The sequence below is a fragment of the Lonchura striata genome, chromosome 2, assembly GCF_046129695.1.
Source record: "Lonchura striata isolate bLonStr1 chromosome 2, bLonStr1.mat, whole genome shotgun sequence".
Lineage (NCBI taxonomy): Eukaryota > Metazoa > Chordata > Aves > Passeriformes > Estrildidae > Lonchura > Lonchura striata.
Window position 1 is genome coordinate 67,475,168 of NC_134604.1, and position 25,464 is coordinate 67,500,631.

The window sequence follows — 25,464 nt, forward strand, 5'->3', positions numbered from 1 at the left end:
GGGTTATAATAAATCTTGTTTATGCATCAAATCCTTTTGTTTCTGTTTTATGTCTCTTCTTTTAGATTAATTTCTGTCAATTCTCTGACATTCAGTTTGTGCATGAGGCTTGTGGTTTTCTTCTGGCAGAAACTAAAATTCTCTGTTAACATGGATTTTAAGGTCCTATTCCATAAGTACTGAGGAGATTATATAAATACTCTAATTTATTGTGCTCAGGTTCTTAATAGACCAAGTTCTCCCTGAAAGTAGCTGGTCACTGAGCACTGCAAGAATAGGACAGCACTTTCGATACCTTTTCCCTTACATGTGTTTCACTACATTTCTGAATTTACAGCAAGTGTGAGTTACAACTAGTAGATGAAAGCATTTTGAGTGTGTTGTCCTGGTTCAGAACTAAAGTCGCTTCTTACTCTGTAGAGAGATTTCTTGATGAGAAAATATTCCGTCATCAAGTCTTGAAACAGTGTAATTGCATATTTTATGCTAGTTTGAACATTGCTTTCATAAGGAATAGTCTGTGCTATTACTCATCTCTACTCCTTAGCTAGTATACCATGTAAAATCTGCTGAATAAATAGTAAAATTCTTCTAGGGTAATTCAGATGCATAGTTATAGTGAATTACTTCACATTTGTGTATGAAGAATAACTGTGTTGTTTACTGTTACCCAATATATACAGCTGTGAATTGTTAAAATAAACCTTAATGTAAGTTGAATACCTTGAGAATGAGAATATAGTGTAATAAAAGCAAGAAGAAACAATTGAGAATTTAGAGGGTTTTTTCTTAGAGACTGTAACATGCAATTTTACATATATATATTTACTTACCTATAACTACATGTAACTATAAACATACCGGATAATTTATTGACTTTTTTGTTTTTGTAGGAGGAATAGGCATGGAGTCACTTGTGAGAAGATTGCTCAGATGTTGGAACGATACGAATATCAAATATCCATCCCTATTGTCATGAATTCAGTGGTACCTCCCCACAAAAACACTCAAAGACCACCTCTGCAGAGAAGACATAGGTGGGGAGACCATACAGACTCATGGAGTTCTTTCAATATTTCCAGTAGCCAGTAACACAGTTGCAGTCAGTTAATAAGAATCTGTTATTTGCCCTTTTGAAACACATCATCACCTCCAATAAAGTAGTGATTTTCTGTGTTTTAAATAGGCCTATTTCAAGAGCCATTTTCTTCTGGAGGTTGTTCTTTTTAATGGACTTGCATGTAAATAAAATTGTACATTTAATGATTTTTAAAAACTATTAAAGTTGTAAGACTGTGGATTTAGTAAAATATTTAATATAGTATGGCATATAGCAGAGTCTTTCTTCAGAAATCTAAGACAATGATGTCATATATTAGGTAACTGTTGAGCAGTTTTTTTTAAAGAAGGGGTCATATTAAGGAACTTTTAAAAGAGAAGTAAAGCTAAAGAAGAAGAGTTTATTTATGTAATAATCAATTTTAATCGTAGTTATTTAGTTCTTCTTACCTTTCTGGATATTTTTTTAAATCAGTTATGTTTTGGATTGTCCTTTAGTTATATTTGACATGTATTGCCAATTGGCAAAATTTTGGCATGCGTGTTTTGATTTTAGTTAAGAGGTTTAGGTTTTTTTTTGTTGCTGTTTTCTTGGTTTTTTGGGGTTTTTCCTTTCTATTTTGGTCTCAGAAGTTCATGTTGCAGTGAAGCAACATTCTACCAGTACAGTATTCGCCACTCATAAACTGTGCAATCTGAATTACTCTTTATTTATTCTCTTCAGTAGTATATCAACTATGATGATGTTGGCACACCGCCAACTTGCTTTGTGCTGACTGAAAAAAGCCCTAAATTTTTTAAAACTGAACTACTGAAACCACTGAAATTTCACAGCTGTGTCTTTCTAAGTCAGTTTCTTTCATTTGTGATAAAAATGAAGTTTTAAATAATTAGGCTGTCAATTCCCAGTCCACAGTTGAGATGAATCAATTCAATTTAAATAGTGGATATAATTCTGTAAAACCATCTTGCATTCCCGATTTTGACATAGCAAACATAATCTGTTTAGCACATAACAAAGAATGAGCCAGCATGGAGACTAACTTATTGCTCTTTTTCTCTTAAAAAAATACGAATTTGTAAGTGTTCACTTTGCCTTTTTTCTAACAGCTTGCTGTATTAATAAAATATATTTTTGTTCAGTATTGTTGAAGTAGTTTGATGTAACAGTTTATATTTTCAGGCTTGTAGGATTTTATACAGATGAGCATAATTACTAATGCTAGCTGAAATAACCTTACTACTCTTGACTTGTTTATACACTGAATGACCAATGTTGACTAGAAAATCTTGTTAAGAACATGAGTATATAACTAAAAGAATTTAGATTGTTATCTACTACTCATTTTGTGTCACAGTATCAGAATTTTGGAAATTGCAAAGCCAGCATAATTTTTTAAATTATAGACAATTTTTAAATAGGCCCTAAAAATTACTTTATCAGGGAAGTCTGAATACCATAAGAGCTGAAAATCCAGGTATATAATGAAGTATCTTTCTGTGGTTTTCTACACCTATTGTGCAAATTTATGTTTTAATTATTTGAAACAGAATTTAAAATGTCTCACTAGTGCATGCATTGTTAATATATTGAATTATGCGTATGTGCAGAAAAGAGACTCCCCAACTATATTATCTTCCTTCATTGTCTGTTATTCATCTCAAGTATCTTACTGTATTTTAGTTTTCATTGTTATATTTTTCCATGTCTCAAAATAATCATAGATGTTATTGTAAATGCTCAATAATACTTCAATTATGCCAAAGGTTTTATATTTAAACATGAAAGCACATTTCAAGTGTGGGGGAGAGAAAAAGGTTTTAGACTCATTTACTCTATTTTACTGGAAGCTATAATGGTAAAATTTATTGAGGCTTATGTAATATTCACGTAGTGCTAAGGCATGGCAAAAAAGAGCTGATTATTGAAGATTGAAATGGGGCTGTGTAGCAGTATCTATTTGAATAGGTACTAATTCGTACTGTTTTAAGATGGCACAGCTTTTCTTGGGATGCCTTTTTAATTATTGGTGCATGGTAGCGTTTTTGCTGTGCAAAGCATGCTGATAAATTGCCCTGCAGTTTGAAAAGGACACTTAGGAAAGGGAAGCTTTGCAATTTGTGTATCAAACATTTGTAAATAGCTTCATCTGTACAGTTGTATTCTAAGGTAAGTACAGTGACATGGTAGGTGAAAACACACTGGAATTACTATCAGTGTAGCACTTCTCTTGTTTCATGGTGTAATCGTATTTTATGTGGATATGACAGTCACAGCTCACAGACAGACATATATCTCAGAAGTTGATTTTTCACTATACTATTTATAGCTAAAAAAATACGTGAAATACATGTTACAGGTATTGAATTTCTCATGTCCTCAAAACCAAGGAAAATTAGTTATTTGCTCAAAATGTGCAAGAAATGTAAGTTCCTTAGCTAGACAGGGGATCTGAAAATTATTACTGTCTGTACTTTTTGTACAGTGTTTTTGTTGATGATGATAATGTAACTAGAATGAAGGTTTCCCATAAATAGCTAGTTCATCATATTTCATGAAATAATAATGTCAGTTTGTTTTTTTTTTAATTTAATGCATAGAGTCATAATATTATACATAAAATTCCTAAGTTTCTCCTGCCTACTTGAAACTAGTGGAATGTTTGGTAAGCAAATGTAAGACTTTTTTAAGCATGAAATTTAAATGAAAATTAATTTGTAGAACATACATAAATTGGTTCATTCTCAAGGCATCAATATAGCAAACCATTTAACCTCAGCTGTATAGGGAAAAGTAGTTATAGTTTTACTGCTTCATCTAAGCTGCTGTTCCCTGGTTTCTTGGTTTACATCCTGAATTACCAAAAGTTTTAATCAGCATTCTTTGTGTGATTTAGTTTTGTATAGATAAGAAACAACTTACCACCCCAAGACCAAACCCTAAAAAACCTGTGTGCTGGTTTTGGGTGGCATAAAGTTAGTTGTCTTCAGAATAGCAGGTCTGGGACTGTATTTTAGATTTGCCCTGGAGACAGTATTGATAACACACGGGTGTTTTTGTTATTACTGAGCGGTGCTTACACAGCATCAAGGCCTTTCTGCTCCTCGCAGGGAGTTGGGAGGGGACAAAGCTGGGACAGCTGACCAAAGGAAGATCCAAGACCTTAGGCATCACAGCTGGTATATAAAGCTGGAGGAAGAAGGAGTGAGCAGGTTTGGAATGGTGGTGGTTGTCTTCTGAAGTAACAGTTCCATGTGATGGAGCCCGGCTTTCCTGCGAGATGGCTGAACACCTGCCTGGCTGTGGGGAGTGGTGAATCAATTCCTTGTTTTGTTTTGCTTGCATGTGCTGCTCTTGCTTTACCTGCTAAACTGTACCATGAATTTTCTCTCTTTTACTCCTCTGATCCTCTTCTTCATTCCACCAGGAGAGAGTTGTGTGAGGGGCTGTGTGGAGCTGAGGTGACAGCTGGTGTAACACTGCTAATTTTTTAAGATGTGATGTTAAATTATCTCCTGTTAGGAATCCTGTATTCTGTTCTTGTTGCCATACCCTCTTGAGGTTAATTTTAATCTAGTTTGCCATGAGGTATAATTTTTTAAGCTTTTTGTGTTTAAGAAGAAGGCTAAGATTTTGTCTGTCATCTGTCTCTTGAAACATTTTGCAGAGATGGTTGCTTCTCTGCTAATAGATCACTGAAAACAAGGCTTTCTCTAGCTGGGATAGAATCCATAATATTTATATTTAATTGTTTTGTATATTTTTCCTGTTGTAATTTAGACTGTTGGTATTTTCTTCTTTTAGCTGAACAGTAAGTTTCATTCTTAGTGAATTAGAAGAATTCTTACATTCATGTGTGACATGTAGTTTTAACTGCTTCTTTCTCCTAGCAGTCATATTTTCTGGAGGAAATGTTTTTGCTCAGTGCTGATACATCATGGAGATGAGGTGACTAGGTGTATGTTGAGACTTCAAAAGAACAGATGCATGTACTACAATTCCCTGTAAAAAGCATTAGAAAGACAGTGTTGAAATTGAAAGTAAGCCCTCATTTTGAGTGGTCGTATGTTTCATCAGATGTAGAAGTATTTCTCTTCAGTGTTTCTAGATTGATGCTTATCTCATTTTAATGTTCTCATCCTTTTAAAAGGAAAGCAAGAGCAGGGAATAAAGCTCTGTTAATATCCTAGGTGAAAATCTTGTGCATCAATAAATTTGTTGTGGTTTTTGTTCTTTTTATAGGCTAATTGGTTGAAATTAGCTTCAAATCTGCTTATTTTGAGTTCACAAAAAAATGTGTGAAAACATAATTGGTCTTATTTCGGAAAAAAAAAAGTAAGTAACAGTTTGTCAATGTCTGATCATCTCAAGTTTGTCTTAATTTATTACTGTAGTAATGGAGAAGCTGCAGATGGTGGTTTTTGTTTGAGGTATGCTGTCAGTGTAATTCTAGATCAAGGGTAATAAAAGCATTGAAGTATTTTGTCTGGAATTGGTCTTTGCTGTTTCCTTTTAGCTGATAGTGCTGCCACGTCATTTCTCTGGTAGGCAGGCAGTCCTTGACTGTGTCATGTGTACCTTAATGATTTATAGCATTCTTGTAAGAATATCATGTTGTGCCAAGCCAGAATATAGCCATGAAAAGCGAAAACAAAAAAAAAAAAAAAATCAGTTGTACTTGGTGTCTTTTTAGTGATGATAAATTTTTTGTTTTGTTAATCCAATCTAAACAACTGATTTTTAAAAGGCTGAATTCTCTTTGTCATGTTTAACCTCTTTCTAAATTGCTAACAGACTACTAAGAAGTGCTGCTTTAGCTTTCTGAGTAAACATTTGCTTATTTCTGAGGGATGTATTGTATCATGAACAAATCAGTCTTAGTCATAGGCCATAATCCTGTGTACTGTTGCATTATTCATGATACTTTAAATAATTTTTTTCTTTATTTATTAATCCTAGGTCTGGGTAGCCTATATTATAGGGTATAATAGTCTATGAGAAATTACTGAACAATTTATCCCACATCTTGCTCTTAACATCTAAGTTTCTGTAGGCTCATGAACCTGGCTTGGGAGTGGATGGACTTTATTACTTTCCCCCATTTAGCATTTTTCCTGATACCCTGTAAGATGGATACAGTGATTTACAGGGACTTTGACAACAAAAGTACAGACATGGAATGGTCTGCTTGGAGCAGGTCAGGTCTGTATATCTGAGCTGCATTTGTGGCTCTTTGCAGCCATTTGCTGCATGTGCTAAATACTCAGTGAATATTTAGTATTATTCTTCACTTTATGGAAATTGCTTATGGCAGTGCAGCAAAAATTCATTATATATGATTATAAATTGAATTTTGTATGTAATATGTGGATGGCAGAGCATTGTGTTTCATTCTGTTACTGTTTTGTTCCTGCAGTCTAAACTGAGTTCTTGATTCTAATAATTAATACTTAGGTGCCTTTCTTGATCCTAGATGTAGGTCCTCTTAGATGAGAAGCAGCAGGTGGAGGTTACAACATGGGAAATTTGCATTGGATAGTGACTTGAGCAATATAATTCTGGTAATATTCAAAACTTACATGGGCAAGGCACTGAGCAATGAGGTCATGATATTGCTTTGAGCAGAGGTTGTACCATATGGTCTCCAGAGGCCCTTTCTGACACAAGTTATTCTGTTGTAAGTAATGGAGTGAGAGCAGTGTCCAGGATATCACAAGATATACCCTTACTTATCAGAGCAGAGTTTTAAATCACTAATGGAAGTGCTGTCTGGTCTCAGGGTGTTGGATGCTGGCTGTGATGCTCTTCTTATTCTCAGGTGGATGCTAAGTTTCTGCCCTTAACTAGCAGCAAAACTGTACCCTTTATTCTGGTTACGTTGTTTCATAGCCGTGTTGGCAGAGTTGCTCACAGGTTCCTGACAGCACCTTTAGTTTCTTCCCTTTTCTCTCCCTCAGTGTCCATTTGTTAGCTATATTGTCTTTCCAGAACTAGAAAATAATAGCATATATTAGTACTTATCTAAATAATTTTTTATTTTCTGTCCAAAAACAAATTTCTATTGATGCTCACTAAGTTGAAGAATTGAAAGACAGTTTTCTGCATCTATTAATCCTCAAAACACTAGGAATAATATAGGGCTGTTTTGTAAAAAATAATCATCTATAAGGGGGTAATTCATCATGTCTTTTGTATATCTCTAGCCCTTTGGTGAAAGACGTTTGGAAAAGGAAATGAGTGAATACCAAAAGTTAGTATGCAGAAATAGTAAGTAAAATTTGGATGCTAGCATGACAAAGTATGGAGATTTGTTGAAAAAGGTGTAATAACATCCACAGAATGTGCATTTTATCTGAATGTTCTGTAGTTCTCAGTATTTCATGGAGCATTTGAGATGCACAGAATGAGTGCAACAAGTGGAACAGATGTTCTGAATAGCAACATTGTCCACAGTTACCAGTATTTGAATTTTAATAGGTTAGAGGCTGGTTACCTAATACTTGCTGAAATTTTTCTTTACTGGTTTCCTATTGTAACTCCCCCCCACCCGCTTTTTGTTTATTCTTGAACTGCTTTTTTCTCATCTGAATCCTGTGTGTTAGTGCAGTTGTCTTCATAACTTTAGATCCGTCTCCTTCCCTTTCTTTCCTTCATTATAAACTTGTGCAGAGAGCTACACCTTATTCTCTAATTTCTTAAATGTCTCCAGTCCAAACCCTTGCTTGATTTAGAAGTTGAGCATATAATACCCCACCCCCTAAGCTATCCTTTTTAATTTTTTCTTGTTCTGTTAAAAGCAGTGTTTTGTGTCACAGTATATTTGTCTTTATACTTTTTTCCTCCTTAAGTTTGCAGTATCTTCTTGTTTGTAAAACTCATGCTTTTGTTCCAGAGTTACAGTCTGTGCTTTGGTGGGTAGTTAGGTCTTTGCTATAATTTTGCTAATTAAAGTTATTTTAAATACAGCTAGAATTTGTCATCTTTCATTGAAAGTTCCTAAAAGGGAATAGTTTATTACTTATCTCTTATTGCCAAATATTTAAGTCTGCTCTCATTATGCCCCTATTGCTTCCTTAGTCTCTCACCCGTAATTTTCTTCAACTTGATTCTGCTTGTGTCTCATCTCAAATGTCATTTTACATTTGTTTTTGGTGTGAATGTGCATTGGTAAAAAAGGTCAACACTTCCCCCTTTAAATCTCATTTTTACTTTTAAAACCCTTTTGTTGTACTTGCTTATCTTTACATCCTGTTATGATGTCTGTCATCTGTGTTCAGGTGCTAGGATGATGTATCATGGTGTGTGGGTCTTTTTATTTTCTGGTTAAAATATTTATTTATTTGAATAGTAACTTTAAGAGTTTGTGACAAGATGACTGGTACTGTATTTGCAGTGCATAACATTGGCATTGGTGCCTGTCATGTTCTCTTCAAAGGACTAAATACACCAAGTCATACTTAATAGTGCAGAAAAATTCAGTCAAAGAAAAAATTGGCACCTCTTCTCTAGCTGCTGGCATCCATCAGTTCATCTATTTCTGGGGGAGTTGTTTTGTTTATTTTCTCAGTTTCAGATGGTGTCAGGTGAGATATTTATGGCATCTAGAAGATGTTGAAACAGCTTGTTTTTCACTTGTTCAGAAAGTAGATGTTTCATAGTAGGCACAAGTATATTCAGTACACATAAACATATGTTTTGAACAGTATATTCATGATTGGTTTCTTTAATCTTGATCAACATGGTGTATGACTAAGGATCCAAATTAGGACATTTTAAATCATAAGATATTCATGACTTTTGTGAACCAGGCAGGACAAAGATCTGTAAAGTCATCCCACCTGAAATTTCTATGGAGTGACTGGACCGTCATTTGAAACTGAATTACTGTTACCTCAGGAATATGGGGATTTTGGAGGGTGGGTTGTTTGGGTTTTTAACTTTAGAAAGCAAAGTGTTTGCACTTTGCCATGTATATGATTAAATGAACAGCTTCTAAAGGCATGCCTTAATCAGAGAAGTTGTATGCTATTCTCTGTGTGCTCTCTAGATCAAGGTCTTTTGTGTCTGGACTGCAACAGGGCAGCAGTCTGACTGATTATACATTTCACAGAACTGTATAGACATCACTCCTGTATAAAGATTGGACCAGCTCTTTGAGCATTGTGATAGATTAGTTTATTTTATAAAGGTACTTAAATCTCACCACCAGTGGCAATGCTGTTGAGAGACAAAAGAATAATAAATACTGAGTTACTTCAGATTTAATTCAGTTAGTAGGCTCTTTACTGATTTGACGCAAAGAGAATGAATTTGCAACACTAATGTGTAAACATTTCTTACAAATCATTTGTGGTGAATTTCCTTGCTGTGAGTCAACCTGACATGTTGCTGCTGAAGGTGTTCACATGTTCCCACCAACCACTTCTTTGTCTTAGCTAGACACTTTTTTGCTTCTTGCTTTGGAGAGTTAAATGAGGATAGCAACAAAGTATGTATTTATTTTCTTTTGATGCAGGGTCAAGGTGAATTCAGGTGAATTCACCCACAAGGAGAGTGGTAGAGCCAGCCAAAGACCGTAGTGGAAGTGCAAAGACATCATCTGGAGCAAAGAAGGAAAGGGTGACAAAGACTGTTTCTTACTCAGCTGTCTAATGGAATTTCAGCTTTCAGGAAACTCAGTAATGCTGGCAAGTTTTGTGTTTTTTTCCAGGTGCTTGATCACCTGATAATATAAACCAATTTTCCATTTGGTTTTGCAGAACTAGATCTTTATCACTCATTTCAGTGCTAAAGGCAAGTTATGTAACAAAAAGGCTGGTACCTTGGCTTTTTTTTTTTTTTTTTTTTATTCCAGGATTATAACTTCAATTTTTAGTTGTTTCTGAAGTGAAATTAGGTCATAAGGAATTCAAGAATGTACTTGGACTTATCAGATGGGGAAAGTGAAGTGTATCCCAGTAAGTGCCATCTTAGGCAAGCTGCTCTGCTGTAATTTTTATGTTGAAAACACAGTCCAGAGACTTTGGAGATTAATGATGGCATACATTTCTGAAAGACCATGTACCTCATTGCTAAATGTAATTCAGAATTGGATTTTAAATTTATCTTGCCTGATGATTAGGAAACATTTCTTTACTGGTTGTCAAGCACTGGAATAGGCTACCCAGAGAAATGGTGGTCACCATCCCTAGGGGTATTTAATAGACATGTAAATGTGGTACCTTGGGACATGTTTTAGTGATGGACTTGGCAGTGCTGAGTTAATGGTTGGACTAAATGATCTCAGATCATTTTTCCAATCTAAATGACTCTATGATTCATTACAGCAATGACTGCAGGCATTTTTCTATATCAAGCAGACAGCAGCTTAGATGCATGCTGGAGGCAAAGTCTATACAACTGCAAATAAGTCAGTCTCTTGGTTTTGCCATTTTTCAGCAAAATGGGACTAATTGCTTCAGATTAATTAGTGTGTTCTACTTCAGTGAAAGCGCATTTGTTTCTCCAGTTGAAAGTGTCTGAGCACAAACTCTCCATCAAGCTGGTCAGTGCTGCTTTGAGGAGAAGGGTACAACCTTATAACAAAGTTATGGCAAAAAGCTTTTGGTATTGTCTAAACAGTAGGCTGAGAAAGTTAAAAGTGTTACAGGAGGGAATTCCTATTTCAATGAAGATACCATTATATTTTTTCAGGTCTTTTTATTACCAACCAGGTTTCTAAATGCATAATATGTAGCAAAATTTAAATACCAGCTGAAATAGCACCTTTTTTCTTTTCCCTTTTGCATATGTTGTAAGCTTTTAATAACAGCTCACTAGCAAATGTCTGTAAAGAAGAGTAGTCTGTCTCCATGGTTCTTGCATTTTCTCAGTGGTTGTGTGCCGTATGATTTTGCAGTAGGAGAAACTCTCAAAAGGCATGTAGGTGGGCTAAAAGAGGAGGAACAAAGTTAATCTTATGAAAACTAGTAGATAATTTGCTTAATTTAATGCAAAAACTTTAACATTATACGAGGTTATACCCCAAGCAGGAAATTTTAGCTATGCCATCACAGTGCATTAGAATGTTTCCTTTGAGTAGTATTTTCTTAGAATCAATTGAAAAACAAAAGTTACCTGGAACTATGAAGTATAATAAATTTTATTATTCTACACTTAGTAGTTCATAACTTTTCTTATTGCTTTAGTCCTTTCTTTAGGAAATTCAAATATTTAGAAAACTAATTTCCTTGAACTGTTATAAAACCGCCATATTTCCAAAGCACGGAAATTACATAGTTGTATTTATGATTAAATGTTGAATGCCACTATTCATGGTCATATCCACATATGCTAAATCATCATCCTGGATCAATATTTACATTTGTTATTACTTTGACATGCAACTATTTCAATGCAGTAATAGCTGTTACTTTTTCTGGATCATCCAGGGGATTCTTTTCCCATTATTTGGTGGATGTGGTTTTTTCTGTTCTTGCATTCTAAAGTGAATCCTATCCAGTGTGATTTTCCTTCCTGATTCAGAATTAATAGTAAGGAGACTAAGTGTGCAGACCTTTTAAAACTTTTCCCCTCATTTTTGCAATACCCTTTGATGCAACATCCCAGCCTAAGAAAGTTTCTGTCAGCATTGTCCTGTAAATGTTGTCAGATGTGTCAGGGGATAGACATCAGAAATACGCTTGCACCAGTATTAGGGAAGTTCATTTCTAGCAGCACAAGTACAAATTCACACCTGGGAGAAGTAAGTGATAGGCAAAGTTTAGCTACAATAATATCAAGGTTGGAGAAGTTAATCGCTTTTCTGTGCCAGTGATGACATGGGTAATTTAGTTGTCATTTATGTAGTTGTTCTGGCAGCACAAGGACTTTTAGGTATAACAATAAATTCTTGGAATTGGTGCACAGGTCTGATGTTTTATTCCCTACTGCATTAAAAACAGTTAAAATTGGAACATTATTTTCTATTTCACTGGTAAGTGGTTTATGAATCTGAAAACTCCAGAGAATTTCCTTTTCTAAAATCACTTTCAAGTTATGAATTTTCTTCACCAAAGAAGAAAGTTAATGTCAAGATTTAAGATAATCACGGATTAGTATATGATTTCTGCATATGGGGGTATATGTAAGAAAGTAATCTCTCCAGCTACTATTTCAGCTACTTCACTTTGATATAATTTGTTTCAATAGACAAATAAGATCTATTCAATCCTAAAACTTTGGTGTCCTATGTCTCTTTTTCTGGAGAGATAGGAGGAGGCATGTTGTTGACTATGGAGTGTATTGTGAACAGAATTCAACATGGTTTGGACATTCCCATGTAAACCACAGGGTACTGTATCAAAAATACACAGATCTGGAAAAGGAGAAGTCAGTTTTCATTACTTGAAGAAAAGCACCATTTGGACTTAAATGCCAACAGTTGAAGAAAATCACATTTCTTAGTAGGATTGGATACTATTATAGGGAAATAAATTTTGTGTGCTTTCCGACAAGATTGCTATGGAGATCTGTAGTGCCCCTTGCAGCAATATAAAGGCATCAGGACTTTTGAATCCTGTTACAGTCAACAAACTTCATTGCTATGCTGAGAAGGTTGTTGCTGTCCTTTGCACTCAGAGAATTAGGAGGGTTTGCTTTGTAGAGTTCAAATAAAGGAAAAACTTATAAGAGACTAACAGTGAATAAATTTAAGAATGAACAGAGTAAGGATAGATTCCCGTAGGATTCCCATTAGGTCCTAGGCTGCCTCCTAGTGATCAACTTTCCCTCTACACTGGCAGTCACCCTTTTATGGTTTGTTTTATATTGTTTCTCTCAAGATTTCAGAATACAGCACTTAATAAAGCAGGTAATTTTACACATATATTCCCCAAAATCAACTAATTTTACCCTATAATTCTAGCTTCTGCTTTGCCTTAGTGTGTTATATGAAGTACCATCCCAAACAAAGGCTTTCAGAAAAGTGAAGAATTACAGAAAAGGAACAGGTCTTTGGTACAAAGATTTATCAATCAAACTTAGCTCTGAAAACCTCATCTCTCTGAAGAACTGAAAAGGGGGATGTTAGGTTCCTGGATGGAATCCTAGACTGGGTTTTTCTTACAACTTTTCATTTCAGGGTTAGCTGGCTGAAGGGCCAAAGTCAAGATTTCAGAGAAATCAGGGCTGCTTTCTTTTAAATTTGATGAGAAATTCAGACAAAATAAATAAGACATTCTGAAAAGAGCTACAAAATTAACTGTAAATGTCATTTTTCCTACAGCATCTTAATTTTTCCACAATATATTATTTTGTTGATAATAAAGTATGAAATATTTCTTCCAAATATGTATGATTCAACACTTAATATACTGAACAGTAAATAACAGAGTTGCTGTAGTCACTGTAACTTTGCATTATTTGGATTTTGGTTAGTATGTTTTGAAATTGAGTATTTGATCTTAATGGATGACATTGTCCTTTACTTTGTACCTTTCAGCTCTGCATGGCATTTACTGAAATTTCAGAATAGCACCAGCTTTTCAGGATCTATTATTCAAACATCATGCTAGAAAGGCATTGTATTTCCAGAAACACATTTGGTCTAATGATGGCTTGTGATACTTTTTGTAAAGCAAAGTTATTGAGATGGCAGCTGGCTTTACTTAAATGGATTTAAATGTTCAGGATTGTCCTAAATTGTATTGATTAAGCATTTGTTTAACCCATAGAAGGTGTTATCTGAGATATTATCAATTGAAAAATGCAAATAGTCTGTGTTTGATCATCATAGTAACATAAAGTACCTATTCTTCAGCTTCATCATCATGAATACATTATTGCTCTAACTTAGTGGGGTCTTGGTTTTTCTATTTGTTTGGGGTTTTACATTTGATCTTCTTTGTTTTCACATAGGGAGACAATTTTAAGCAAGAACCCTGGACACCTGTTAATAAAAGCAAAGCAAAAGAAAAAGAGAAAAAGAATCAAAACAATGAAAAGTAATCATGCAGAAATTAGGAAGAGAATGTTATGTGGAGTAACTAATCATCCAATTCCAGTTGACCATGATGGATCAGAAAGTGAAGAGGATGACTTGGAAGAAGAAAACAAAAAATCATTGTGTACATTCAGCAAAGGCCCAGAGGATCCAGTAACAGTTTGTGAAGGGCAGCCTAAGTGTAGTGATGAAAGCCTAAAAGAAGCTGCAGGAGTTTCAAGAGAGAGTTTTCTAGTCACTGTGCCTGAGGTCTCAGTGATGTCAAATAGTGCATGGAAAAATGGATTGCCTGTAGAAAGTGACAGTTTGCTTTTAAGAGATATGAAACCTTTTTGTACTGAAAACCTAACCAAAAATGCATTCGATGATGAGGGAGCAAAGCAAAGGCACAAAGACAATCTCTGCAGTTTCCTAGCAATAAGCAATGATAAAAATTCCATCCAGGAAACAGAAGGCATTTCTGAAGACTATGATATGTCATTGTTAACCACAGAAAACAAACTGGGTTCATGTCAAATTACTTGTGAACCTGACTTGGAAGCCAAGCTGGTAAGTTTAAACAGTGAAGAAAAAGAAACTTCTCAGTGTTGCAATTCAACTGTACTTGATAATATGCCTGATAACACAGAGGGCAAATGTCCATTAAAAGCAGAAGAAACTAGCTCAAATGCCTGGGCTTTTTTTTCAATTAATTTATCTACTGAGGAGTTGCAGATGGGCTTCAATACTCAAGTTTCTCTCTCTCCTTGCTCTGAGAATAAATGTGTAAGTGAACAAAGATCTCAAAATGTGAGGAAACCTGAACAGACTCACACAAACAGTTCAGCAGAGCTAAACTGCTATCAGTCAACTGAGGGATTGGTAAAGGAAAACCACTATGAAACAGAAACTGAAGAAGTTGGCAATGTAATAAGCAATGGTCTGTCTGCATCTCCAACAGATAAAGTGCACTTTGATTCCCTAGTGGAAGCCAGGGCTGCCTTCATGCAGGGTTCAAGGGAAGTAGATGTGCCAATAAATGATGCCACACCAATTACACTGAAGAAAAAGAGATGCAGGAGAATTGTTAACTTGGCACCAAAGTTTAACCTACCAAGACAGATCTTTGCTCATACAGAGGAAGGGAAGAACATCCCGATAAGAGAAGATATTCCACAAAATGGTGTTTTAGAAGTGAGGCAAAAATACTTTCTAAGCAAGAACTGTGGAGAAGCACATGAACAGGACCATGCATTGCAGGAATATTCCTCACCCATTCCAGATGCAGATGCTCTGTTACATAATATTTCTTACATTCATTCAGGACAATGTTCTCCTATATCAAAATACACCTGCAGGGTTTGGATAGATTTCAAAACAAAGGAGGAGCAAGCTCTTCAGCCACAACAGGTAGTTAATAAAAAAGAGGATGAGGGTGAACATGTTTCTTCAGAGGTTACAAATGGCCAACCAGATAATTTGTCTTCTGTTAAAGTTGTTTCTGAATATCTAGAAGATTCTACTACATTGGCAAGCTACTGTGAAAATGCAAATGGAGCAGATGACTCTGAGCCAGCAAAGACATCACAACTTGAAGATTATAAAGATGCAGATGTGAAATGCAGTTTTCTGGGACTTCCCTTATCATTAGGATTTGCTTTTCAGCTTGTGCAGCTCTTTGGTTCTCCAGGTCTTCCACTGGGTATAATGCTTTTCTTACTACTCCTATGTAAAATAAAAAAAAAACACAATCCCCTCAAAACCAGAAACAAAAAACAAAATACTCCCTCCAAACCAAAAAAGCAAATGAAAATACTAGGGTTAAAAACTAATTTTTATTGTAGTTCTTAGTTAAATATTAATGCTGTTGAAACAAATCACTGCTAGTTTGGTGATAGTTTTTAGTTTGTACCTAAAATCGTCACTCTCTGTCAAAGGGTCTTTTGGTTTGTCCTTGATTTTACAGTCTTTTTCGTAACAAAAATTGACTAACTTTAAATCCAAATGTGAAATGCTTGCTTAATTCTCACTATATCTTAGTAAGACTTTCCTATGTTGATTACAGAACTAAATGATGCTTTAATACATCCTACTCAGTAAGATTTTACTGAGATGATTATGGAACTAAATGAAAATGTGGAACAAAATGTGTGCACATGTTTGGCTGTTTGGTTTTATATTCCAGATAGTAACATTCTTTTTTATCTTAATAGAGTTTTCATACATTCTTATGTGGCTTAGATGCTGTTGAAAAACCTCCCCAAAATCTAATTTAGTTTGAGATTGAGTATCAGGCTTACAAGATGTCTTCTGATAGTGAATGTCTTCTTTTTGAGTGTGCTTGATTAATAAGTGTCTCAGTGTTGTATATTTGCCTTCCAGAGCTCCAGATGCCTTATTTTTATACTCTCAGTTTAATACTTTTAAGTTAGCAGGTAAAAGATGAACAGTCCTCAAAGGAATTGAGTATGCCAGCCATCATTTCCCAGTATACTGCAGGCTAATGTAATCCCACAGAGCTGTAACCAGTGAAAACAACAGTTTTGTTTGAAAGTCACCCTAGAACATCTGCTGAAAGAGCCATATTCTGTGTGCATAGTGTTTTTCAGCTTCTTGGGTCCAAATTTAGTGGATAAACTGTAACTTTCATTTAAACAACAAATAGGATTAAAAAACACCGGCCAGCTTTTCAGTATACCTTTACATTTGTCTTTTCCAGCAGAATTTAAAGTTAAGCATGAATTTTCATATGAAAATTTTAATCTGACAGCTGAGGAGCAGCCTGTGTCATTTTATCTGCTCAAACTGATCTCAGGATTCTTTGTTGTTTTTAAAAGTCAATAGCAATGCCACCTACCAGAACAGTGATGCAAATCATAGGAAGCATCACTTGGCTTTAGGTCCCTAAAGGGAGACCTAAAGAACTGCCATAACTAATTCTGGCACCACACACCGAAGAACTTGCCATATAGAGCTGAAATTAAGCAAGGAAGTACTGCTGATGTCCTCAGCTGTTACATATAAAACATGTTTCTTCTCCAAACTTGGTTAATCTTCATATTTGTGGTCTTAAATTTCATAATCTTAGAGGGAGTTGGCCATGACTTGAAAACAGGCATCTTTCAAGAAAGAAAAACAAGGCATTCAGAAACACTCAATAGGTTAGTGAACTAAATGTCCTTCTCTGAGTCAGTAACAGGTGATATTTTCTGGAGTTTAAGTGAGTTTCCTTTGGAAATAATCTTCAAGAAATACAAATCCACCCCTATATCTCTCTGAAGCTCTGCCAGTTTGTGATTGCTGACTGCTGGGGTTTTCCCACCAGAATTGTGTGTAACTGACTACATTCTCCTTTGTTATTATTGTCCTACGATTCCAAAAGTTATCCTGCTTTTTTTTTCTTTTGTGGTATACAGTACATTGACAGGCAACTATTTATTGGTGCACACATTTGAGTGGTATTAGTTTACAACACTTGGAATTGCAGTCTTTATTGAAATTATTTTGGAGGGGAAATTTTTGGTAAATAAATGTCTTTATTTATAAATAGAAGACTTAATTACATGTCTTGCTTGTATGATTCTTATATAAGACCAGACTATATTTCATACAATTTTCCTATAAAGAACGTCTTTTCAGCTTCTTAAACAGTGTGACAGTTAAAACATTTTAGGAAACACCTTCTCTACTGATAGTGCAGAAATTCTTATAATCAAGCATTTTACATTTTAAAGGTTGTTAATTAAGTTAAATTTATTTTAATTTAATGGCTGAAAACTTTCTTCTTCTTGTGTGTGCCTATTTTTATGGGTGTATGTGTGGGAAATGAAAGTCTGTTAGGAAAGTCTTTGTCTAAATAAAGAAACGAAACCCAAATCTCCTTCCCCCTCTTTCCCCTATTGTGCACTGGCCATAGAGTTCAGAAATTCTAAATTCTGATTTTACTGCTGGCTCATTTAAATAACTGCTTTAAAAAATATATATAAGTAACGTGCAAAAATCATAATTCAGTGATATATTTTGGCTGTGGAGAGATTTGAACACTCAACTGCAAAAATATTTTCTTCTGCAGAATCCTTGTTGCCAGATGATTATATAGTTCCCCTTGACTGGAAAGTTTCAAAGATGATCTATTCACTGTGGAAGACCTCTGTGGAGGTATGAATTTTAGGGGATTTTGGAAGGCTTTCCAATATTTCAGGTGCAAAGGAGAATTCTTCACTTCTTTGTTTGTAACTTTGCTTTAATATCCACAATTAGGAGACAGATGTATTTTGTCCTCCTCTGAGTATTTCTAAAACCAGCTCATTGGCATGGTAGGATTCAGGTTTTAAAAGATCAGCTTCAGAAGTGTGAGCAACTACTGGTTAAAAAAGGGTGAAAAAACTTTGATACCTGTGTCTTGACCTGAACTATGTTCAGTAAGTACAAGCTACCATCATTCAGATGTTTTCTGTCTTATAGTTTTCTCTCATCATCTGAGCAGATCTCATCCTCCATCACCTCTGCTAGAGCTGCAGCAGAGAAGTTATTCTGCGTGACTGTGGGCAGATTAATTCTCTTTGTCTAACTGGAAAATGTTAACTTACAAATTACTTTTTTTTTTCCTTGTCCGGTAGTGGAAATCAGGAAAGTCCTAATTACAATGAACTAGTAATTAGAAAAATAGAGCATGGACTTTGTTCTTGCCCAAAATGACATCTCTTGTCACATACTTTCTTTTTGCTGGACTATTGTTATCTATTTTAGGAAAGACAGAAAACAAACGGATTGCAGAATGAAGATGGCTTGACTAGTAAGTCTATTCTGTGATACAAAAAACTGTATAAAATTATTCTTATCAAAGGGTTTTTCATTACCAGTGAGTGAGAACACTCCTCTTTGTGCAAAAGCATGATGATGAGATAAATGAATTTATGCCGCCATTGATCATGTCATGGTCCACAGAGCTATGGTTGCTGTCATCACTTCATTTTTCCTCATCTAAGTGCTAAAATTGCCTTATAAAGTTCCCTACTTTGAAATATTCCAGTAATTAGCTTAAGTTTATCCATTCTAGATCAAAATGGTGTTTACCATGATATAATCTTTCTGGAGACTTTACTTACTTGAAAGGTTGAGTATTTCAAGATAATTAAACTTCATTATCACTAAAAGTTGGCAGCATAATAACAGAACCATGGAATTATTTAGGTTGGAAAAGACCTATAAGATCATTGACCCAACCATTAATCCAGCATTGCCCAAACCTGTCCCTCAGTGCCACATCTACCTGCTTTTTGAATACTTTGGGAGAGTATGATTTCACTATTTCTTGGGGACCTTGTTCCAATGCCCAGCCACCCTTTGTGAATAATATTTTCCTACTATCCAATCTAAACCTCCCCAGTGCAACTTGAGGCCATTTCCTCTTGTCCTGTCATTTGTTACCTGGGAAAAGAGACCAGCCCCCACTGGGCTACACCCTCCTTTCAGGCGGTTGTAGAGAGCAATAAGGTCCCCCCTTGAGTCTTCTTTTGTCCAGGCTAAACGCCCCCAGCTCCCTCAGTTGTTCCTCTTCAGATTTGTGCTCCAGACCCTTACCCCAGCTCCATTGCCCTTCTCTGGACATGCTCCAGCACCCCAGAGTCTTTTTATAGTGAGGGACCCAAAACTGAACCCAGAACTTGAGGTGTGGCCTCACCTGTGCCGAGTACAGGGGGACAGTCACTGCCCTGGTCCTGCTGACCACACTATTGCTGGTAGTGTGCCATTGGCCAGGATGCCATTGGCCTTCAGCTGGCTGAAGTTCAGTCAGTTCATGTTCAGTCACTGTCAAACAGCACCTGAGGTTACACACCTGGGCAGTAAGAGATATCAGGGTTCATGTGAAGCTCTGGACTTCTGCATGCATTAATTACTGCAGGGTGGAGGTTATGGAATAAGGTTGTTTGTTGTCTTTTTCCGTGACTTCCATACTAATGCACTAAAATTTCACAGGTTCTGTAACAAGTTTAAAAATACACAACAGTAATTCCCTGAAAGCTGGTAGAATTTGCAGTCCAAAATAGGAGAGAAGTTCCTCTGTTTTAGAAGAAAGGCTGCTTTTGGAGAAGCAGCGTGAGAGTGGGAACAGACACACACATGCATGGGTGTTGTCTCTCACTCCCCACCCCTTATGAGAGACAAAGCAGAAAGATTTAATTTATTTTATAGGCCATTTAAGAGGCAAAACTCAAGAGGATTCTGATAAAATAAAAGCTTGTTCTAGAAATAATCTATCCTGACACAACAGAAATTACAGACTATATAAGGTAATTTCAGGTGTTTTTGGCTACAGTTTGTAATTTCTTTATTTTTAGATGATATTATTAATTTTGAAGATCTAAATAAAAATCACCAAGAGACTCAAGACTCTTCTGAAACACTATCAGACATGGAGCTATGTCAAGGTGTGATAGAGGAGAACATCATAACCTGCACTGGCTGTCTGGATACTGCATTTTATCAGTCATGAGCGACTGTCTTAAATTCTACATGAAAAAACAGGTAATCACTCACCTTGTGAATGTTTCACTCTTTTATTATATTTGACCAAATACATTTTTATTATATTTGACCAAATATCTAAATAATATTGTTTGTTATAATTTTTAAGGTGCATTTAGTATCCTCCAATTTACTTGGGTTTTAATTGAGTTAAGGTTGAGGGTTGTTTGGATTTTGTTTATTTCAATCCTGAATGAAGAAAAGAGAAGGCAGTATTTTGTTCTTAAAGCCATATGATTTTATTTTTTCTTACAAAATCTAAAACATGTGTGGTGAAGTGAAAGCAGCAGGGTAGGATGCCTAAGAGCTGGAATTTATTCCCATTTTGGTTGCTGTGGCAATCTGCTGTGAGTCATCACAGTCCTACTTTCCTTGTCTTTTCAGCATGGAGAGTAATGCTGGCTCCATTAAGGGTCTAATTATGAAAAGAACTCTATGAATAATAAAACAGTATTTCACCAAATTATGAAGTGGCATTTCTGCTTTTCAGTGGAGAAACAGTAGCAAGAGGTCACTGGAGTAGTAAGACTCCATATATTGAAATGTTCAATTTTCATTTGGTGTGACAAAGTATGTTATCGTGTTCTTGCTTGTCTCATGAATTTTTGAACACTTTGGTAACTTGGCAAAGTTTCTTTGGTTTGTTTATGAGAGATATTTTGGGAAGATTGAGATAAAAAGGAAGGATTATGGGTTCCAGCAGGAAAGTGCTATCTTAACTTCTCTATCATTTGCCAACAGTTGTTCATTCCAGAATGGAAAATGGATTAATCTGTAGTTTTTAAACAAATAAATGGAGGTACATAGAAATAAAATAACTTGCACCATGAGCAAACTGAGCCAGAAAAAGATTCCATATTCTGAGGCTTAAATTGTTCCAATCTAGACATTGCAAGACTGGTGGAATATCATCCACATGGGGTTCGGTCAGGGGGTCTTTGTCACCTGTTGCCCTCTGCCTGACCTGACCATGCCTCCAGGAACAGGATTCAAGGAGGTGTGTGTGCACTGTGTTGGAACTGTTATAAACACGGAAGTTTTCACAGTGGATGTTCATGTCAGAGGAGAAGTAGCTGAATAGTTTGGGTTGGAATTGAAACCTCTTGAATGGGGTTTGATTTGATGATATGTCATTGGTGACAAAAATGACACTACAGGCTGATTAACTGGTACCAGCCACCAATGTAGGAAGATGAGGGAGATTTCTGTGAACCACGTAGCCCAGAGAGCACCAGTCTTGCAGGGTACTGTCAGCACAGATCATTAATAACATCAAGAACATCTGGTAACAGTATTTTCCTCTTAAATAATCAGATACTACAATACTGGGTAAGCAAATAAAAAATATTTTCACCAAATACTTAGGCCTACACCTGCTATCAATTTTTAGAAGCTACTTATTTATAATATTGCAATACAAACACTCTAGAGGCAGAATTATGACTTATGGTCCTGACTGGATGTCTGTGTGGGTTTCTATCCTAAGCTAGTATCCAGAAATGTCCAGGTTATTGATTAAATATTTATATGCTAACGAAACAGATAGGAAGAGCTATGTTTGCTTCCTGGGAGAAAATGGTGAAATATGAAACTTTCGCCTTTTGTGCTTCAAGAAAGGAAAGACATATGCTAGCAAATTATCCTGCCTTATTGTCTGTACCTTTATCTGGTTGCTGAATCCAACAAACTGTTTTTTTCCCATCAGATTTACTCCCTTTGTCTGTCTGCTCTTCTACTCCAAAAATTGTTTCAGTCTTCCTCTCCTGCTTGTCATGAGCACAGCAGAAATGACCCAGAGTCCTGCGTGTTTGTGACCCAGCTGCTGTCTGCTTCCAGGAAACCCTAGTTTGTTACATTGTCTTGCAGTCTAATGCTCTACTGTGTCAGCTTGTGTTAGTTCTATGGAATATAGAATGAGAGCAATGCAGATTTTTCCACAAAAGACGATTCCTCACCAGTGTTTGGCTTATAAAAAGGCCTTGCACTGTCTCTGCAGGGCTTGCTCATTGAGATGTATGCTGGAATGGGGAGATACAGCTGGAGTTTTCTGTTGGAGGTTTTAGTTTTGCTTTGTTTTAGTTCAGCATCTGAAATGAGTCAGGGAAATTCCCAAAGGCTGTTGGAGGGAGAGGATAAGTTTAGGCTACTCTGAAGTTGGGATCTGCCATCTCAGACCAGGCTGATGCAATGGGTAACTGCTGCCCCAAGTGTGAAGTGCCCTTCCTCCCAGCCCTGCTCCAGATAGCAGCTCCAGCACCTGCTGGCTGACACGAAGGCTATCATTTAACTCATTAACCCCACAGCAAACAAATACTTTCCTACTGGACTGAAGATAAGCTGCTGTAAGGTCCAGCTCCGTGCCAGGGCTGGAGCAAGGGAGCAGTTGAGGTTGTGCTGCTGCCCATATGAGGATAGGATGTGCAGGTTGTCCTGTCTGGGCAGCAGTCAGCTCTGATATCTGGGACCATGTATTCTGCAACTAAACCTTCAGGTGGAGGACCCTTTTAAGCTTTTACAAATTTAGAATGTTAAAAGAATTAAACCAAGAAAAGTATGTGGAAAGGAAGAAGCATGTCTTAAGGTTTTCAGTCAGCTCGTGCTCACTGTCAGGCACAGGATACAGGGTAATGCAGGCCCCATGTGAGTATTCCAGTGCTTCCACAATGTCTGCATGCAGACATTGTAAAGGACAGGTGAGTTTTCCTGATCCATGGTGCTCCTGGCTTTGAGGGATAAGGTTGTCTTGCCTCACCACAAAATAATTCCCCTCTGGTTCCTGATTAAAGCAGACTTGCCAAGAATGTTGTCCCAGAATGGTTGTGAAACTGCTCAAGTGAACAACTGTAAATGTTGGAATAGATTTCATTCCTTCAAATGTCAGAGGGCAAATAAAAAACTAGGAAAACTGAGACATTCCTACAAAAAAAAAAAAAATTAAAATCATAGGAAATCAAGGGAGAGCTAAAATGATCATTTTGGTCCCTTTAGATTGGAAAGCAAACTGAGCATTCATTACTGGCCAAGTGCAACGTAATCTGTTAGCCAGATGAACATGCTTCTGTATTCATGTTGTGTAAGGGTGTTTGTATTCCAATGGGAGGGTGAACAGTGTTCTTCTGTGAAAACACAGGGTTAATCTCAAGTTTTTATGAGAGCTTCTTATTGCAGCATTGGCAGCACATCAGTATTTGTTCTGGAGATTAAGCAAGAGTTCCCAGTTTGAGAAATGTTGAGATCAGTGAAAACAACATTATTTTGGTGCCTAGAAGTTCTCCTTAGACCAGGACTCACAGATGCCAGTGCAATTCAAATGTGTCAGTTCAAGCATTTATCTGCAGGACTACAGCAAAGCAGAAGCTGACATGTTTTTTTGGAGTGCAGCAGTGAGTAACTCCCTGCAGGAACACTTCTTCCACAACAGCCCTGAAAGATGTGGTTTTAATGGGACAAATCTCTTGGTACCCCGTGTTATTGCTCCTCCTTTCCCTGACCATGCTATTCCCAGTGCTTCCCTTTGCTGACTGTGATGCTTCTGAGTGAGGCAGTTCAGCTCTAACATCTAATGCATGAAGACATCCAAAACGTTTTTGGACTGGACTATGCAACTGAACCAAATTGTCCTAGAGCCCATGAGATCAGCAGGACATGGGCAAAAAAGAAGGAGTATATAGCTGGGACAGGCAGGACTGGTTTTTGGCTAAAATGAAACAAATTAATATGAAGGATACAAAGAAGATTAAAGCAGTCTTTCAGTATTGCCACAGAAAATATCATCCCATGATGATATAAGCAAACTTCTTCCAGTTGCTACTTTGATACACAGATAATAGTGAAAAATCTGTCATTTGACATTTAACCACTAATATTAAACAAAATGAAGCATGAAAAATTGCACAGAATTGTGACCAGAAAACCTCACCTGCCTTTTACAGTGCTTATCAGGAAAACCTGGCTCAAAAAATCATTCAAGCAGAGAGTCTTATTACCTGGGGAATAAGTGGAGCTCTCAGGAAAGAGCAACAATTGGGTTGTGCTGGTGCCTCACACTAACATTGTAACATGGAAGACTGTGGGGTCCTGAGTGCATATAACAGGGGAACCAATTCACATTGTAACGAAATATTTGAGATTTTTCTGTACTATGGTTGTATTGGTTGAACAGCTGTTCATTATATAGGGTTTGTGACGTGTAGAGGAAAAAATCCACTGTGTTAACTCTTCTCCTTATTTTTCAGCTTTGAGGTGGTAAGGTCCTTACTGCCTCTAGATTTGACATCCAAGTGCTTATCTTCCTTTTCCATTCTCCTTGCATTCTTTTATTTTCCTTTGCTATCTGTTGTCTGCTTCCTCTCCATTCTTTTTAACTTTTTTAAAAAATAACCAACAGTATTAGAAATTTTAGAAAAAAATAGAAACCAAGAGTATTAGAAACTTTAAGAAACATTGGACAGACTCTTTGCAGTCTGAGGGCTGGATTAACTGTTAAGTCTTTTTGCTGCCTGTGCTGTTGTGGAACTTCAGCAGACCCTCTTCTTTTTTTTTTTTTTTTTATTTCAGAAACGTCTCACTTTAATTCCACCACAGAAGGACTTCAGTTGGCCACCAAGAATTTTAAATGTGAGGGATAACCTGGAAGAAAGAAGCCACTGTAGATTTTTTGGTTTGACCACCTCTCCCCAACACTGCTCCCTGATATCAGCCTCTCTGACCATGTAATAATGATCAAAATTGAGATAATTTTGTGTATGGAAAAGGGTCATTTTCTGAAGCCATTTGGGATTTACACCTTATCAGTACATCCTCAAGTGTCATATAAAGAAATTGAGAGTGGAGACCAGAGGCATCTGTCACTATGGGGTGTGAGCTTCAGGCTGTGGTATTTCATTCACTTGTACCAGGATCCAGGATATTGCCA

The 25,464-nt window shown here is 36.4% G+C and overlaps 1 protein-coding gene across 7 annotated transcripts in view; it reads left to right on the forward strand.

Annotated features, from left to right (window-relative positions):
* The window catches only part of N4BP2L2 (NEDD4 binding protein 2 like 2), a 39,658-nt gene extending 14,277 nt beyond the window's left edge, over positions 1-25,381 (forward strand). For 4 of the 7 annotated variants that reach the window (XM_021541938.2, XM_021541942.2, XM_021541937.3 and 1 more), the window contains 6 exons: positions 894-1,037; positions 13,958-15,723; positions 18,094-18,179; positions 18,771-18,816; positions 20,363-20,549; positions 25,107-25,381. In XM_021541938.2, coding sequence (XP_021397613.2) covers positions 894-1,037; positions 13,958-15,723; positions 18,094-18,179; positions 18,771-18,816; positions 20,363-20,517 — 2,197 coding nt within the window. In that variant the 3' untranslated portion in view covers positions 20,518-20,549; positions 25,107-25,381. Of the gene's footprint in view, positions 1-893; positions 2,205-5,302; positions 5,553-13,957; positions 15,724-18,093; positions 18,180-18,770; positions 18,817-20,362; positions 20,550-25,106 lie in introns of those variants that run through there. The other 3 variants (XM_021541943.3, XM_077781435.1, XM_077781434.1) reach the window with 3 other exon arrangements.
* The last annotated feature ends 83 nt before the right edge of the window (positions 25,382-25,464 follow it).